General features: G+C 41.6%; 1 protein-coding gene across 4 annotated transcripts in view; it reads right to left on the reverse strand.

The window, feature by feature from the left end:
- Positions 1–18,385, reverse strand: part of PTPRM (protein tyrosine phosphatase receptor type M) — a 415,073-nt gene that overhangs the window by 25,499 nt on the left and 371,189 nt on the right. For all 4 annotated transcript variants that reach the window (XM_082235318.1, XM_082235320.1, XM_082235319.1 and 1 more), the window contains one exon: positions 7,142–7,239. In XM_082235318.1, coding sequence (XP_082091444.1) covers positions 7,142–7,239 — 98 coding nt within the window. The remainder of the gene's footprint in view (positions 1–7,141; positions 7,240–18,385) is intronic.

Consider the following 18,385-nt stretch of genomic DNA (forward strand, 5'->3'; position numbering starts at 1 on the left):
AAATATTTTTAAAGCCATTGTCAAACTGGGGTCTGTTTAGTTTAGGGTGCAATGAGGCAAGCCAAAGGCAGTGGGGCAGCATGAGCAATGATCAAGCCTGATCCAGAAGCCATGGTTATGGAAAAGGGGGTGATGGTCTACTGGTGCAATGGATGTGGGGCTGATCTGGCACCAGTTCCCTCCATTGACTTGGCACTGAATCTTTGCCTTGTGTCTCTCAGCTTGCCAGACCTTTTGATGCCTGCTGATAGGTCTTTTCTGAAAGACTTAGATAAAGCCACTTCTGATCCAACATGATTCTCTAATCACGGGAGAGGTTCCATAATGTTGTTCTGTATATGTAGGGTGGTGCACTGCTGGTGTGGAAGGTCTGTGGAAACCAGCCCTTGCACCACATCATTTTTCAAAGAATATTTTTTATGGCAACTCCATAATGGCTTGCTCTAAATTCTAATGAGGCATTATTTGCATTTTTGGGGAGAATTCAGTCACATTCTAATGAGGTCTTCATAAAGCTGGCTAAATATGTTCGGAAATCATTAGTGTAGATTACCAGAGCAAAACACTCCTGGGGGACCTCTGCAGATTTTGTTACAGAACCTATGGCAGATGGATCAGTATAATAGCACAAGAATGCAAGGGGTTTTGGGGGGAGGGAGAGGAGGGCATTGTTTGTTTGTTTGCTTGTTTTTGGTCTCTCCACAGAAACAGTGTAAATGTGAGCTACTCAGTTACATGCTACCAGATAAAGAGCTAAATGTCCCTCAGGTAGATTCATTAAAGGAGGAAAACAATCAAAACACATTTTGCTGCCATTTAAATACCAGGTGCACTGCGGTCTACAAGTGCCAGGAAAACCGACGAGGGTCCCTTGCTGGAATTCAGGAGAGCTTAAAGGATGCAGGGTTTTGACAAGCCTGCCTCAGATAATGACAGGTATTGGCAGATGTATGCAGGCCCTGCTAGAGGCGAATGGAAGGGCTGAATCATCTGCAGCAGGTGCCTGTGTGAGAGAAAGCCTCCCAGTGGCTCCTCTGCCTGCAATTAAAACCATCCTGATGCATAGAGCTCCAGGGCAAAAGCTATATCCGAGCACAAATTTAATGACTATCCAGTCCAGGTAAACAAACACACATACGCCCCCTCCATGATTAATTCATGAAGGACAAACACAAGTTATGTGGCAAACATGTTAAATAGGTATTCTTCTCTCCTGGAAAAAAAAAAAGTTGAGCTATTTCCCCCCACCCCACCCCCCTTGCTTTTGGATGTAAAAAATGGGCAGGTGGTCTCCCAAGAAATCTGTAAGTCAAATAACAAAAGCAGCGGTGAGCAGTTACAACAGCACGGGTAAATAAATAAAAAACTTGAAAGCCACAAAAAGTCACAGTGCTGGCTCTACAGGAATCTAACCTATTGTCTAAACATGATAGTGGAGTGAAAACAACGCTGCCGCCCCCTTGCCACTGCCAGAAAAATCCTCAAGGACAGTGAACCAGCTAAAGTTATTACTAATGGAAGCATAACACAGCCCTAAGTGACTCAGCAGTGATGGGCAGGAAACAGAGTTTGTACCCCCTTGGAGGCCATAGTCCTAGTGAAGATTAATTGCCAGACTTCTGTGTTCTAACTATTAATGAGTATTTTTGAAGGACGCTCTTTAAAGAAGGCTTCCTTTTGTGCCGCTTTTCTAGGTTCAGGTTTTAAAGCTCCATGTCTGAGTGCTGCTGTTGTTGTTTGTCCTGGTGCTTTCCGCCAGGAAAACACGCATTTTGCCACTGAATCAAGGCAATTTCTGGATGAGCCCTTATTTGGTGTTAAGATCCACTCTGTACAGTGAAACTTACTGTTGTATAAACACAACAGTTTATACAACAGCTTCAAGAATATTTTCACACAATGCACTGGAAAACACATTATTCCCCCAAATTTGCTGAAAGATACTGCTATCCTAAGCTGGATCTTACCGGAAGCTTACATAAAAGGCGCATGTGTGAACTGAGGTGCCACTGGCATTGTGTGTTCCCTGGGAATCGGGAATGTTTTCTAGGGAAGAAAGAGGGTTCAGGCTATCCCTGCCCACATGATGGGTGCCTCTTCTAAGAGCTATGGGTGAGTAAGGTCTATAGGTTTGGGAACAGGCTGGCCATTATTCACACTCGCTGAGCAAGATGGCTATGTTTAATGCAAAATATGAGAGATTGCATTGGTTTACGTTATATGGCATTGGATCTACAAACAGTTTATCCTGGTTGCAGGATCTATCTACAAGTTTCTTTTGTTCACTGCATTGGAAAGTTTAGACCGAGTCAGAAAATGTGAATGTTTTGCAGTTATTAAGGAGTACCCTGGTGCAGCTCAATTATACCAGAAAGGTATGGATGTCTCGTACACCCCAGGTAGTGTGGTTGCTGACCTTGAACCAGACATCCTGGAGAGTGAAGTCAAACCGGCCTTAGAAAGCACTGCAAATAACAAGGCCAGTAGAAGTGATGGTATTCTAGCTGAACTATTTAAAATTTTAAAAGCTGATGCTGTTAAGGTGCTACACTCAATATGCCAGCAAGTTTGGAAAACTCAGCAGTGGTCAGAGGATTGGAGAAGATCAGTCTACATCCCAATCCCAAAGAAGGGCAGTGCCAAAGAATGCTCCAACTACCGCACAATTGCACTCATTTCACACGCTAGCAAGGTTATGCTTAAAATTCTACAAGACAGGCTTAAGCAGTATGTGGACCGAGAACTCCCAGAAGTGCAAGCTGGATTTCGAAAGGGCAGAGGAACCAGAGACCAAATTGCGAATATGCGCTGGATTATGGAGAAAGCTAGAGAGTTCCAGAAAGACATCTACTTCTGCTTCATTGACTATGCAAAAGCCTTTGACCGTGTCGACCACAGCAAACTATGGCAAGTTCTTAAAGAAATGGGAGTGCCTGATCACCTCATCTGCCTCCTGAGAAATCTCTATGTGGGACAAAAAGCTACAGTTAGAACTGGATATGGAACAACTGATTGGTTCAACATTGGGAAAGGAGTACGACAAGGCTGTATAATGTCTCCCTGCTTATTTAACTTATATGCAGAATTCATCATGTGAAAGGCTGAGCTGGATGAATCCCTAGCCGGAATTAAGATTGCCGGAAGAAATATCAACAACCTCAGATATGCAGATGACACAACCTTGATGTCAGAAAGTGAGGAGGAATTAAAGAACCTTTTAATGAGGGTGAAAGAGGAGAGCGCAAAACATGGTCTGAAGCTCAACATCAAAAAAACGAAGATCATGGCCACTGGTCCCATCACCTCCTGGCAAATAGAACGGGAAGAAATGGAGGCAGCGAGAGATTTTACTTTCTTGGGCTCCATGATCACTGCAGATGGTGACAGCAGCCATGAAATTAAAAGACGCCTGCTTCTTGGGAGGAAGGCGATGGCAAACCTAGACAGTGTCTTAAAAAGTAGAGACATCACCTTGCCAACAAAGGTCCGTATAGTAAAAGCTATGGTTTTCCCAGTAGTGATGTATGGAAGTGAAAGCTGGACCATAAAGAAGGCTGATCACCAAAGAATTGATGCTTTTGAATTATGGTGCTGGAGGAGACTCTTGAGAGTCCCATGGACTGCAAGAAGATCCAACCTCTCCATTCTGAAGGAAATCAGCGCTGAGTGCTCACTGGAAGGACAGATCCTGAAGCTTGAGACTCCAATACTTTGGCCACCTCATGAGAAGAGAAGACTCCCTGGAAAAGACCCTGATGTTGGGAAAGATGGAGGGCACAAGGAGAAGGGGACGACAGAGGACGAGATGGTTGGATAGTGTTCTCGAAGCTACCAGCATGAGTTTGACTAAACTGCGGGAGGCAGTGGAAGACAGAAGTGCCTGGCGTGCTCTCGTCCATGGGGTCACGAAGAGTCGGACACGACTAAACGACTAAACAACAACAACAACAACAACTGGTGCAGCTCTAGATTTTGGCAGAACCTGAGCAAGCTGCCCTTTGTGGGCGCCTCCAGCACCTGCTGCGCCCTGATGGCAATGTTCCTGCAACTACCAGCCTCCTCATTACAGGCTTACCCATTGGCAGTGCTGTAATGGTCTAGTTGCTGTATAAGCTCCCAGGTGAGTGAGCCCTTCAGTGCAAGGTGGAGTGGGGTGCTAGTGGCTGCAGCAGAGCTACTGATGTGCAGCCCAAGTGTCGGCTCTGGTGGGACCTGCCGATGATGGGCCTGGGTTGAGCAGATCCTATGGCAAACCATCTGGCAAACACAGATCTCTCTTAGAAGCTCTGCAATGATTCTGGAGATTGCAAGGGAATACAGATACCCCATGAGTCAGTGATAGTAAGAGATTTGGGGAAGTTGTGGTTAAGATGATTTTTCAACTTATGTTACCTGCAAGAACATTCCTTGGTCAAAGATAGGAAAAACTGGAACCCTTTGGAAATTAAATGTAGAACAGGGCTAATGCTAATTTATATCACGAGATACAGGGAAGGAAGAGTTAAGTATTTAAGCTGTCAAGCGATTGATAAATCCATTTTGTTCAGGACTAGGAAAAATACAGTAGTCCTCATTTAAAGAAATAGACTGATGTCATGTGGTTAACTTGAATGGTAGGGAGTAATGAGGATATATAAATAATAAAACGAGTTCTGCAGTGATATGGTGAACCATGAATTAGGTACTTAGAGAAGAAACCAGAAAACTACTTTGCAATAGGTGTCCTCTCTCTACAGGGGTGGTGTGGTGGAAATAAGGATAACTTCACCCATCACCCTATGTCTTCTTAGGCCAACTTAAATTTTAATAACACTTTTTAAAAATTCAGACGTTGCAGCAATGATACACCAAGAACATTAGAAAATATAACCCACCCCCACGGAACTGTATACCAGCACCACGAAGCTTGCCATCCTCTTGTCCAGATTCCAGTTTTACAGTCAGAGAATCATGAACTTAGAAGGAATATTGCAGGCCATCAAGTCAAACTCTCTGCTCACAACAATATACTGGAAAGTTTCATATCAATAAATTAGTTGTAACTTTTTGCTTCAGCTTGAATGCAAGTGACAGAGGTGATTTATTGATCCACCAAGTCTCAAACTCCTTTGGGTCCTAAATGGCCTCAATCTGACCTTTTAAGCCAGTCCAACTGGTTGCATCTTTGTGCTCTCATAACAGCACCTAATTATACTCACAAATCGTGCTGCTTTCTCATCCAAAAGTGGTCCTGTTCCCTGATTTGTGATCAGGCTCAGGCACTTTAGATGTCTAGGCACTAGGATTTAAACTCACAATAAACCATGAACAAAAATCCCCTTTCTAAACACAGAATGAAAATTGAATTTACAATAAAGGAAGCTGGAAATGACACATTTACTCATATTACTGAAAAATTAATTGATCATTTATAGTCCACATGTCTATTTTTCAGGGGGGAAATTATAAACTACTGTTTTGGCAGGAAATTAAAAACATGCATCATAACTGCTTTAGCTACACCGAAGTATATCTACAATTTCCCATTTTTTTCAGCAGCTAATAAATGCACTGTTCCTGGAGGTGTTGACAACATAGTTGATGAAGTTTGATATTTTCACTAGGAAATTGAACAGTGTACTCCCTAGGCTGTTTTAAACACCCTGACCTGCATCAATGCTAATGATACAGTAAAATAAATAAGAAACCCAACAACTCTTGTTGACCATTTAAAATGAAAAGCAAACTTCTGTTACTATCTTTTGAAAATAAAAGTGTACATGACCTAAGATACTTATTCCTTGGGAACTTAGAAATTTGGTTTGCTTCTCATTATTTCTATGGAAACAAAAAGCACAGCTTCACTGAGGAAAGGCCAGGCAATCTGGTCACTGCAGAAAGTAGTTATACCCTGCAAAAATTAATTACTAGGCAGAAAGTCCCAAAATGGCCTATCCTCATTCAGTGAAACACACTGAAGTACCTTTGGAATCATGGGAGTAGAAATAAATTCTCTTATATCTGAAGTGTATTAGGGAGGTTTCCCTTGTATTTTGTCTGTGTGTTTTAGAAGTTGAAGGAAACCTGGGTGCAATTTTCTGCAGCCATCCAAATTTCTGAGGAAATCTGTGGTTGGCTAATATAAGTAAGAAAATTTCCTGGAGAAATAGATTGTTGAGGTTTTGTTTTGTTTATTATGTTTCTATCCCATCCTTCCCGAGGAGCTGTGTGTGTGTGTGTGTGTGTATTCACGCGCATGCACACACTTCTATTTTTACGACAAGTATGCGAAGTTCGCCAAATGGCTACTATTTTGTCCTAAAAGACAGTACAGTATATAATTTTTGAAAGTATATTTTTTCTGAATCTCTCTCTCTCAGGTGTCAAAGACCATGGGTAAAGAGGTGCATCTTCAGCATGTGATGGAAAGTGTCAGAAGCAGGGGGACAGGGGTGAATTATCCCCCGATTCAAAACCTGCTCCACCTCTTTTTATGGGGGGGGGGAGAGGTATCTGGAGATCCAGCCACAGATCTCCCATCACATGTAGTTTGGCCCTGGGTGAGGATTTGAATAGAGGAATCTGAACCTAGCAACCTGAGCCACTTCACCATGCTTGCTCTAAAACAGGGGTTGGCAAGGTTTACCGGCCATGGGCTGGATCACTCCCACGGAGATTGTCCGTGGGCTGGACTGGCACAGCGCGATGCCAGAAATTGCATCTGTGCCTGTCCGCGTCACCGGAAATTGCTTCTGCGCATGCCCAGATGCCGAAAACTGTGCATGCGCAGAAGGGATTTCTGGCGTCTGGACATGCACAGACGTGATTTCCAGTATCTGCGCATGCACAGAAACAATTTCTGGCGTTACTCAGCAAATCCCTATGCTGCGCTGGTTTAGCGCAGCTCACGGGGGACTTGCCGAGCAGGCGGCTTGGTTCAGGGGTGGCTTATGGGCCGGTAAAACGGTCTTTGTGGGCCGCATTTGGCCCATGGGCCGCACATTGCCAACACCTGCTCTAAAACACAAAAGTCCATTGTGTTTGAGACTGGAGTGGCCAACTCACAACTCAAGTAGAAAAGTTAGCAGCAAGGTTGTTAAATTCAAAACAGAGAAATCCCCACACCATGCATAAATATAGACAATTTTCCAAACTTTCTTACCCTTCCCACTTCCACGAGATTTGTCACCATGACTATGCTTGCTGTATTTTCATGCCAGACCATTCTCCAGAAGTCATATATTGTCTCTTGCATTGGTCCTGAAAGGACAAATCAATCCACAGGTTATTCTCAGCACATAACAGGATTGGAGGAATACACACTGATAATGTTATAGGCAATATTAAAAACTTGACAGCTCTCAAGTGCGTTAAGAGGTGAGGCAGAGATCTTCTGTAGGCTCATTAATTTAGCTTGTTAAAGGCTCAATGGAGGTTTCAGTTTCTTTCAAACTAATTTGCAATTAAGTGTCCCCCCCCCTCTTGAAAGAAAGTTGGTGCTGTTGTTTTTTAACAGGAGGTTGCAATCCTATACACAAACATACCTGAGGGAAAGTGTCACTGTAATCAATATGTTTATTTCTAATAGGAATGTTTAAGAATGCACTGTTAACTACAGTGGTGCCCCGCAAGACGAATGCCTCGCAAGACGGAAAACCCGCTAGACAAAAGGGTTTTCTGTTTTTCAATGCGCTTCGCAGGACGAATTTCCCTATGGGCTTGCTTCGCAAGACGAAAAAGTCTTGCGAGTCTCGAGATTTTTTCCGCTCCCCCCCCTTTTCTAAGCCGCTAAGCCTTTAATAGCCTTTTAGCAGCTAAGCCGCTAAGCCTTTAATAGCCGCTAAACCGCTAATAGCGCTAATCCGCAAGACGAAAAAAACGCTAGATGAAGATACTCACTGTAACTACTAGGGCTGAGAGTTTGAAAAATAATAATAGAGCAGTCAGGGCAGCATCAGCGGTAGTGGGGCGCTTCTGCTGCTTGCCAGGAGGGGCTGCGGCCAACCCAGGCCTGCCCCACCCCACCCCTGTCCTGGCGAGCCCTCCTTAGAGACTTAGGAAGTACAGTATGTATAAATTGTTGAAATAAATAAATAGTAGCACACCACCAGGAGAGCTCTGCTGCTGCTTTTTATGCTTTTGACATGAGTAATGTTTCAGTGGACGATATTGGCCTTTCTCAGTTTAAACATTTTTCTTAGTTTGCACTATTGCTCTAATTAGTCTAATTCTCAAATCGCTCCTTCTGAAATGAGGCAGGTTTTTTGAGACAGTTTTCCCCCCTTTGACAGCAGGAGAGAACATTGTTTAAATGCCAGGCCTGATAACTATCTTAATTTTAGAACATAACGAAAGAAATGAGCCGGAGGGAGGGGGAAGACCGGGGCCACCCCCACCCCTAAAGTATCTGCCTAGGCTCTAGAATAGCCTATGTCTGTTGTTTCTGGAGTGCTCTATGGGAATCCAGGCTAAAAGCTGGATCCACAATGAATCCCAAGCATTGACTGGGCCTTTGGGGAGGGTGTGGTCCTACCCAGGTATTCCTTCTTCTAACACTTTTGCTCCTGTCATTTTTTTTTTACCCTGCTATGTCACTTTGTCTGAGCGTCTATTGAAGACAGAGATAATAAGCAGATATAAAACACCATCAATTACTAAAATCTTGCATCTACAAACAACCAATTACTAATCCTCTTCACAACACTTTTTAGTTACTTATTTAGAATTTTACTAGTCTATTCATTTGAGGACTTGCTTGAAACATTGCAATACCTTTAAAATTTTAACATCAGAGTTGCAGACAGCTGATAAAAAAAGGGCAACAGTAATCACCCTTGAAATAAGAATGTTTTTTCTAAAACAATAGCTGCAAATGACATACCACATCACTAATTGCACCTGAAAGCTCGTGTGCCCACTTATCTCAGGAGAAACCCATTAAAGGATACTATTAAACTGAAGAAACCCACACCCACATATCCAACAGTAATCTGTTAAAATGTATTTTTCATTGACATTTGAAAACATTTAGCTTTAATGTTTTCATCTTGCATCTCCAGCCTTGTTTTGTGTGAGTGTCCTACGCAAAAATGACAAAGGCAATTAAAATTAGGCAATCATTCTTGCAAGATCAATATCATTGGCCTGCAGGGCTCAGAGCAGGTGCGTTGTATGGAGTTATTATTTATAAGGGGAAGCTGTCCAATCTCAAATATCTGCTTTAACTGTGGCTGCAGAGTAGTTGCTTACAGCCCTCTGCAGTCAAAACAGAATCTTATGTTTAGCACTTGAGCAGAACCATCTATCTGTATTTTTTACTACTACCACTATCAGTCGCTCACCAGAAGCGCCCAGGTTGTGTTGCAGAAATATAAATACAGCACTAAAAATTTAAAAGAAATTACAATCACAACTAGATTGCGCCTAAAACATACACCTCAATTGTCAGGGTAAAGAGGTGTATGTTCAGCATACAATGTAAGCTGTTCCATGAAGCTGCCAAATGTACCTCTGTGGGGAGGGAATTCCTCAACTTTTGGGCTGCTACAAGGAATATCCTTTCCCAGCTCACCAACCCCTGAACCTAGGAGGAATGTGGAACTACCAAGAGAGCCCCCTCCACTGATTGTAACACCCAGGAGGGTCTGCAGGGAAGGAAGTGGTCTTTCAGATATTTGGGGCCCAAGTTGCTTAGGATTTTCAACACTAGTATGAGCAGCTTGAACTGGGCCTAGACATGATGTCGCAAGCAGACAAACTGTTTTGAAACAGGGGTTATATGAGTTCTGAAGTGAACTCCAGCCAGTAATCTGGCTGCTGCATTTTGGACCAGCTGATGTTTACAAATCATATTCAAGGGCAGCCCCACGTAGAGCACATTGCAATAATCCAACCTGGAGCATTGAGTACTGTGGCCAAGTTGTTTCTGTTCAAAAGAGGCTGTAGCTGGTGAACCAGCCAGAGCTGGAAAAATACACTACTAGCCTCCAGTGATAAGGCTGAACTCAGGAGGACCTGCTTCTTCCAGAGGGATGCAACACCATCTATGACAGGCTGTCTCCCCACCTCCCAGACTCAAGAACTTGGGACGCCAAACATGCCTGTGTTTTTAGGATTCAGCTTCAATTTATTGGTCCATTTCAGTCCATCATCACCTCTAGGTACTGGTCTAACACCTTAACCCAGTGGTTTTCAACCAGTGTTCCATGGCACCCTGGGGTGCCTTGAATGAGAGTCAAGGGTAGCGTGGGCAACACTGGCCTCTGCCTCTCTTTCCTTCCCTTCCTCTCCTTATGCCCTCTCATGCCTCTGCCTTCCAAAGACTTGCACAGTTGTTTATTGCAGCAGCAGCAGCAGCTGCCCGAAGGACTCACAAGGAGAGGGGAGAGGAGTGGAGGCTGAGGGAACACTATGCAAGGGAATGTGTTCGAAAAAGGGCAAGAGGCTGCCAGCTCTGCAGGCAAGGGGTGGCATAACTGGGCTCCTGAGCCACATGGGGTGCCACAGAAATAATGTAATTGGTCAAGGGAGCTTGAAAACCTCTGGCTTAACCGATTGTCCTGATTCAGATGGAACAGAGAGGTAGAGCTGGGCATCATTCACATATTTATGACACCTCAGATCCTGAAAACAGCTCCTGACAGCTTCTTTAAAATGTAAGAAGAACCTACTGAATGAGGCCAATGGCTCATCTAGCCCAGCATCCTGTTCTCACAGTGGCCAATCAGATGTATATTCCAGGTATGATAGTGGCCTGGAGGCTTGAGGAGTTGTGGGTTATGGGGGCGACTCACAAGAGGCTTGGAAAGGGTCCAGAACGACTTGAAACCACTTTGAATATCTGATTACTGGGGTGGGGGAGTTCTTTGACACATTCTGAGCCACCCCAAGGAGAACTGGGAGAAGAGGGATCCACCCACCATCACTACCCAGGCTGATGATGCTTCTTAAAAACAGGAGACTTTGTCCTGCAGTGTGTGAGCATGACTTCATGTGGACGCAGTCAGGGGCTCTAAGCCCAAAGAGCAGGAAGGGACTCAGGGAAAGTTAAAGGGGATGGCAGGTCTTTATGAATCTCCAATCCTGCTTAATGGGCAATGTGTGCATGGCTGAGGGCTATCCAGAGAGGAGAAAGGCCTTCATGGAACCCAATGCCACTTCCCCATCCCAAACAGCTGAGCCCATATTACCACATTATATCTAATGAAGTAGTAAACACTAGAGCAGGCACCCCCAGTCTGCGGCCGTCCAGATGTTTTGGCCTACAACTCCCATGATCCCTAGCTAACAGGACCAGTGGTCAGGGATGATGGGAATTGTAGTCCAAAACATCTGGAAGGCCGAAGGTTGGGGATGCCTGCACTAGAGTAGTAGAAATGGGGTAAAATAATTCTGTAGTGATGTAGACAATGGCAAAAAGACATGCACCACCACCTAAACAGCTCATTTGCAGATATGTTTCCTGTGCATTTTATAGTATTCTGTAATCTTGGGTTGTTATATATAAGTTATGCATGCTATGTCCCTTTTAAAATCAGTAGGAACTAAACCTGCATGACTGGGTACTGGATAGTAGTATTAATCTTTAGTGAATAGTACCTTCTGTGTAGATGTATTTGTTTGGGGTATGCAAATCATAGATCATGCCAGGAAATAGATCCTACCATTAGCATGGTGGTAGAAGAATGTAAAAGATGAAAAATAATTTTATAAGACTAGGAATCCCAATTGTTCTGGAAGGAACTGGATCAAACCTTTCCTCCAAGATAATCCATCATCTTCCCCACACCCCCAAAATCACTTTTTTAGCCTTGCAGATGTTAGGTTTGTACCACAATCCTCTAGGAATGAGTGATGAGAGAAATGCTCTCCTTTGGAATGTCAGCTGTGTCCCTGCTTCTGTTCTACCTGCTATAGCAAGACAATGGTAATTAAAATAACCCCAGGGAGTAGGAATTTAATAGAGAATTTGTTATCTATCCATTTTACCTGCTTTCTTATATGCCAGAGAGCCACCAAAATTATTCTGGACTCAGGACATTCATGGGAGGGAAAGAGGCTAGCTGCATGTCTTTGAAAGTAATTCTCTTCTATCCTATTTTTCTTTTCTACTTGACACTTTTCAAATTATTTTCTGACATCTGAATAAATTATTACTCTGTCATGTCTCCACACAGAATTGAAAAGCATTAAAGGGCAGGTAGGGGCACAGGATTTATTGTCATCTGGAGCTGAACAATTCGATTTCAGAGATTTGGGGTAGGAAGCGACACTGTAATCACTATAGGAGCCAAGTTTACAGAGGTTGACACAGAGCACAGTCCACTAAGAACTGCTGCTGTGCAGCCCTGATTAATTTCAAGGCGCATGTACCAGGAGTCTGTGCAAGTAACCACCTCAAAAATAAACAGAACCTGCTTTGCAGAAGGACTTGGTGTGGTTCAGCTTATTCTCATTCCCCTTACGGGAAAGTTCAGCATTTTCTTGCTATGAATCCAATGACATAATCTACTAGCAATATAATATAATGGCTGCTATAAATACTCTCTACCATGAGGAAATGATATAAAATAGTCTCTTTTGCTACTGCGACACTACTAAAAACAAGGAGAAGCTAGTAAGAAATGGGTAAGTATTTATTCAAACTGCACAATCCCCAGTAATTATTAAGTGAATTTAATGCCATACTTTGTAATAGTTAGAGCTGTCGACTTAATACATTTTCAGGAAATTTACCTTGTTACATTTAACTGATTAATTGCTGTAGTAGCTGATTAAAATAAACATTACAATATCTCAAAAGAAGTCAAGCTTTAGTATTTTACAAAGCTAATAATTTCCCTAAACCAATCAGCACAATTACCTCCCTAATTTTGATTTCCCTTGCAAATAGTCATTTTTTTTCTACCAGGTTTTACTAGAGTGTTAAGAGTATGCAGAGTTGGGCTTTGGCTTAAATTCCCCCATAATGTAACCCTTGTTAGTTGCAATTCAAGAGCTAATTTTTCTGGAGAAAAGGTTTCCTGTGACTTTTCTCTTCTAAAGTTCATCTAGATAAGTATCTTTACATGTTTCCAGTTGGTCTCTGGAATGCTCAAGGAGAACACTGGCAACATCTCGGGGAAATAAATTCTCTCTCTCTCTCTCTCTCTCTCTCTCTCTCACACACACACACACACACACACACACACACAGACACTTTTGTTTGTAGCTCTCAATCTTTCTGTCCATACAAAAGAGATGGGAGATAGAAATGTATTGGAGAAATGGACCAGGAGAAAAATGTATCCTGTAGGTATGAGAAAGAACAGAAAAATCTGAAGGAAAAAAGTGATAGTAGAGAGCTTGAGATATGGAAGAACAATCCAGAGTTAGATGGCAGGAAGTCCTTGAGAGGTTTCTGCGGATTGACATTTGTTCTGATTAAGCAGTAGACTGGGTTTTCCCAGGGAAAGTGGCAGGACAAAAAACAAACAAAACCGCTCTCAGATTCATGACTTGAGATCACGGGACAAACAGATGTGTAGATGGCCCCTACAAGCGGAAACTGAAACAGTCACATCCACACCATCCATTCAAAGCACATAGCTTCCCTCAAAGAATCATGGAAACTGTAGTTTGTTAAGGGTGCTCGGAACTTTAGCTCCCTGGGAGGGGTAAACTCTAGTTCCCAGGCACTGAAATTAATGAACATTACTAAATTGTTGGCACCCATCTTTTCTGGGAGACAATGGAGGAGTGTGCCTTTGGGAGTGAAGTCAAGCTGTTGCATGCTTGCAGAACCTGTTGCGGCTGTAGAGACCAAAGCGGGAGAGACAAGTTGTGTTGCTGATGGGCCAGATAAAGGCACCCAGTTGTACTGCTGCAGTTGCACCATGCCGTTTCTAAATTAGGTCTAATAATTTAAAGGATCCACTCTGAGAAAAACTTAGTTGAAAACCACCTAATATGATTTTAATATATGATGTGGATGTGACCACTGACTTTGGTAGGGAATAATAATCATTGGTACAATACTTTGTTCTGAGATGATAACAGCACTGTCAAAAGTTAAGAAAGCTTATGATACCAACATAAAGCTTTGCATCAATCCAATGCAAAGAAAACAAAGGAGCAGCCAAATTTCAAATGTCATTTGACTTTGTTAGAACACAAACATAGTTGAGACAGTAACCAAAATAACAGAATCTGAGTAATTTAATTAAAAGTTTAGGAATGCTGTTCTCCTTAATGTAACCTTATGGAGCACCACAACTGTTAATAGACTAATCTCTAAGGAGAGTTCCCACAGCATGTGGCTCAATTTAAATGCAAAATTACAGGATTACTAATTTTCTGCCAGCCCAGTGATCTGATTGGCTAATTACCCATAAGAACTGTGTATACATTATTTTTCTTTCAGAGTATTTGGGATTTTAAATTCTCAATTTAGTAACTGAGATACATAAAATAAAAAAATAGCTGCTTCATAAAATAAAGTTCTAAAGTGATTTCTTAATGAAACTAAATGGCAAAAAAATCTTTTATAAAAAAGCCCATATATTCTGTTGAATAACATCCACCAAATCTGTGGAACCATTTGAGTTTGTAACAACAGTTCCTTACTCTTAGTTCCACCTACTCTTGTCATGTTCCATCCACATCTGAACTGGTCACTTTGTACTTTTCTTACATATTTTTACATATTCTGTCCTGCAAAATGAAGTGACTCTGGAATGGTTGGTGTAAAGAGGCGTCTAAGTGCTCCTACTGCTTGATCTGTATTACAGCTTTGCCTTGTACTAATCTTGAATGAGTTTCAGCTGCCAAACAAGATAACCTATAAGATAATTTTGTGCACACTAGAGCAGTAATAAATGAAAAACAACAACATACTATTAAGTTAACCAAAATAATCATAATTCTTCAGGTTTGAGATGTGCCACATATCATAAAAGAAAAATGAAATTGTACATGAACAACAACTTTTCCTTTAATTCTTAAGGGCTTTGATCCACTTGATACTTCACATCAGCCTGACTTCTACTGTTTACTGATGACGTCCCAAAGTCATGGAATAGCAAATATTCTGTCATATTTAAGGGTATAAACTAGGTAGTGCACAATAAAACCACACATCCTTATTGGCTTAGCAAGAATTATTTCCAACCAATATCAGGAAAATTCCAACCAAACAATATTTAAATGACACTGCATTCTTCTCGTTTAGCAAGGAGCTCTGATTCCAGTCTTCACCTCATCCAAGCAGAAATCAAGTCACAAAAAGAACTGTACACTTCTATAATTTTTTTAATCAATTGTGCTTTACAATACAGCTGCAGTGCCAAGTAAATGAAGTGAACCATTTTAATTGTGTTGCTTAGATAAATGTATCTGCACCAAAAGCACTAAATGAAAACACTTGGGCTCAAATGAGATTTAGGAACTGCAGAGGTAATCTCTACAAAGCCTTGATCTAAATAGCAATTGAACATGGAAGGAAAGGCAGATACTTTTTTAAAAAGAGTCAATAAGCTTCTACCACTGTGACGAAGGAAAGATCTGGGCACCACTTACAACACTAGGTACTAGCAGTGATTTTCATAGCATAAGTAGAATCTAATTAACAAGGAAGAAAGGATTGTACAGAAAACAGGATTTTCTTTTCCATAGATATTTTGTTCCAGGAGAATAAGGAGAACATTTACTAAAAAGACTGGAGGTGAAATGAATGAATGTCTTCACTTAACGCAGAAGGTGCCAGGCAAGCTTCCCTGGGGAATGTATCCCACCGACAGGTGCCACCACCAAAAGGCCCCTTCTATTGCTTCCACCCTCCACACTTCCTATGGAAAGGGCACTCTGAGGAGGGCATTTGGAGATGATACTGAGGCCAGGATAGGCTTGTTTGGGAACAGTGAATGTATTCTGTATAAGGTTGTAAATGTTAGAGCTGGGAATCTGAACTGGGCCAGGAAATGCACTATGTGCCATTTGTATTCTGATTGCTTGGTATTTTGCGATTTTGCTATTTATGCTACCACAGTCAAAGCTGTGTAAACACTTGCGTTATAAATGCTTATCTTTAGGGCTTATAAGGCTGACACGAAAGCATTTTCCCATGGTTGAAGCATGATAAGTTTGTTGCATTGAGAAAGAAAATTATATTCACAATATAAGTGAGAAAGTAAATGGTTTGTTTTACAGCTAGAGGCAAACTGAAGGTATAAGAATGCCTGTTTGCAGGTGCTGATTTAGAATTAGTAATTAAAATATTTTATTAGGCCTAATATATTTAAACCATACCTTAATAACTTGAGCCTTAAGCACATCAAATATAATTACTGCTCCTGTGTTTAATTGTATGTCTAATTGTAATATTACTTTTACTGGTTACACTGTTTATGTCAGGTAAGTATGATATGCAGGCAAATTTGTTATATGATAAGCACCGCAGGAATCAACTTATGAGTATGCACAACCAAATTGAGTTTTTCTGTGGAATGTACACATTTCTGCTGGACATTTCAACGATTTCAATCTTCTGTGAACATACTGGGGTTTGCCATATGGCTCTTTGTTCTCCAGTTACTTTTTACTCTGCAGATATTTTCTATCTAATTAGCACTTGCATTTTTAATTTTTGTTTAAAAAATGAAGCCACTTTAAAGGTTTTAGTTTTTCTTAGTAGTAAGCAAGTGACCAGTTCAGAGAACATGCATTTATGCATGTTGTTTAATTTTTCAACAATTATCTGATAAAAGCATGGAAACATTCATAGAATCGTAGAATTGTAGAGTTGGAAGATACCATGCGGATCATCTATGCAGGAATATTTCACCCAATGTGGGGCTTGAACCCACAACCCTGAGTCTTGTGGTTTACCGACTGAGCTGTCTACTTCCGCTGTCTACATCAATTCCCCCCAGCCTGCTACTCTACCGATGTTTTGGACTGTAACTCTCCTTCAGGCCCATTCAGCATGGCCATACTGGCTGGGGCTGATGGCAGTGTAGACCTAAATATTGGGTGGGGGGGATCAGTTTGAGGAAGATGACCTACACTGTGGAATCAAACACTGCTACCAGCCCACCTTTTAGCTGAAATGGGATTTTAAATAAATATTCTCAATTGGAAAATGTCAAATAGTCCTTTTAAAATTGTGCCTGCCTGTTCTTTATGCATGATCCATTACATCAAGACAATAGTTTTCTTATTACAAGTATGACCCAGGTGCTTATTGTGACTGTCTCTGTCAATTACTGTAGATCACCTGAAGTCTTCATTAGTGGCAATTTCAGCCTATTATAGCTACTGTAAAGAAGAAAAGTACCGTAGATGCTCATTTTCTAACCCAAATTGCAGGTTTAGAATATGTTGCACTTAAAACATAGCTTAATGGTCCCTTGATACAACAATAGGTAAAACAGTTTTTGTCCTCCTTACACCAGTTTCCTAATCAACCTGATTTGAAAGACACAAAAGGTAAGCTCATTGCTAAGCAAAACCCTGTAAAGCTAAATCTTGTTCATTTGGAAGATTCCAAAACAGTAAAAAAACCTAAAACACAAGTGATTAGGCAACCCTCCAGCTTTGTTGAAAAGCCAGATTGGTAGCCGATTGCAAACCGATTATGTTTGCCACTATTTAGTGGCATCCAATTATATTTGCTCATTAACACTTGATATGTTGAATGGAGCTTAAGAAGAGCACTAGGACAATTAAATAGCAATCTCAGCTCTGTAGGGATTTGAACTAATTTCTCAAATGATTTCCTTTTCCTGAAGAGCATAGTACAAAGGAATACCATGCATGAAAATGGGAATGGGTTGGATCAGAAAGGTTACTGAAAGAATGATGGTGAAATATTTTAATGGACATATCCAAAATGTCTGTTCAGATGTTTTAGTCAAATGTTCTCGCTTTCAGTAAAGGTATGGGTTGCAGCCACTGCTAGTCCAACTCAAAGTAGACTCCTTGAAATTGATGGGCATGACTAACTGGGGTGCATTCATTTCAGTGGGTCTACTCTGAGTAAAATTTAGTTGGCTGGAACCCTTTGGTTTCCTCCCCAAATAGGAGTAAGAGTCAGCTAATTTCCTCAGTCACCAGTTTATGTCTGGAGATAATGGAGGAAAAGGCAAGACGGTGACATTCATGTTCTTATCTTTCTCCAATTCAGGCATCTCTAACGGGCCTCTATCAGGCCAGTTATACCTCATCCCTAAGCCACACAGGTGGAGTGCATAATGCATTGCAAATATGGCTCAAAATGGGAGACTACAATTCATTCATTCATCTGTTACCGGTTCTCTTCATTAAAGTGCAGAACCTTGTTTAAACATGAACCATCTCTCTCTCAATCACTCACTCACTCTCACACATACAATTGGTATCTGAAGAAGTGTGCATGCACACGAAAGCTCAT

Source organism: Podarcis vaucheri (genome assembly GCF_965113315.1).
Source record: "Podarcis vaucheri genome assembly, chromosome: 8".
In the NCBI taxonomy this organism is placed as follows: domain Eukaryota; kingdom Metazoa; phylum Chordata; class Lepidosauria; order Squamata; family Lacertidae; genus Podarcis; species Podarcis vaucheri.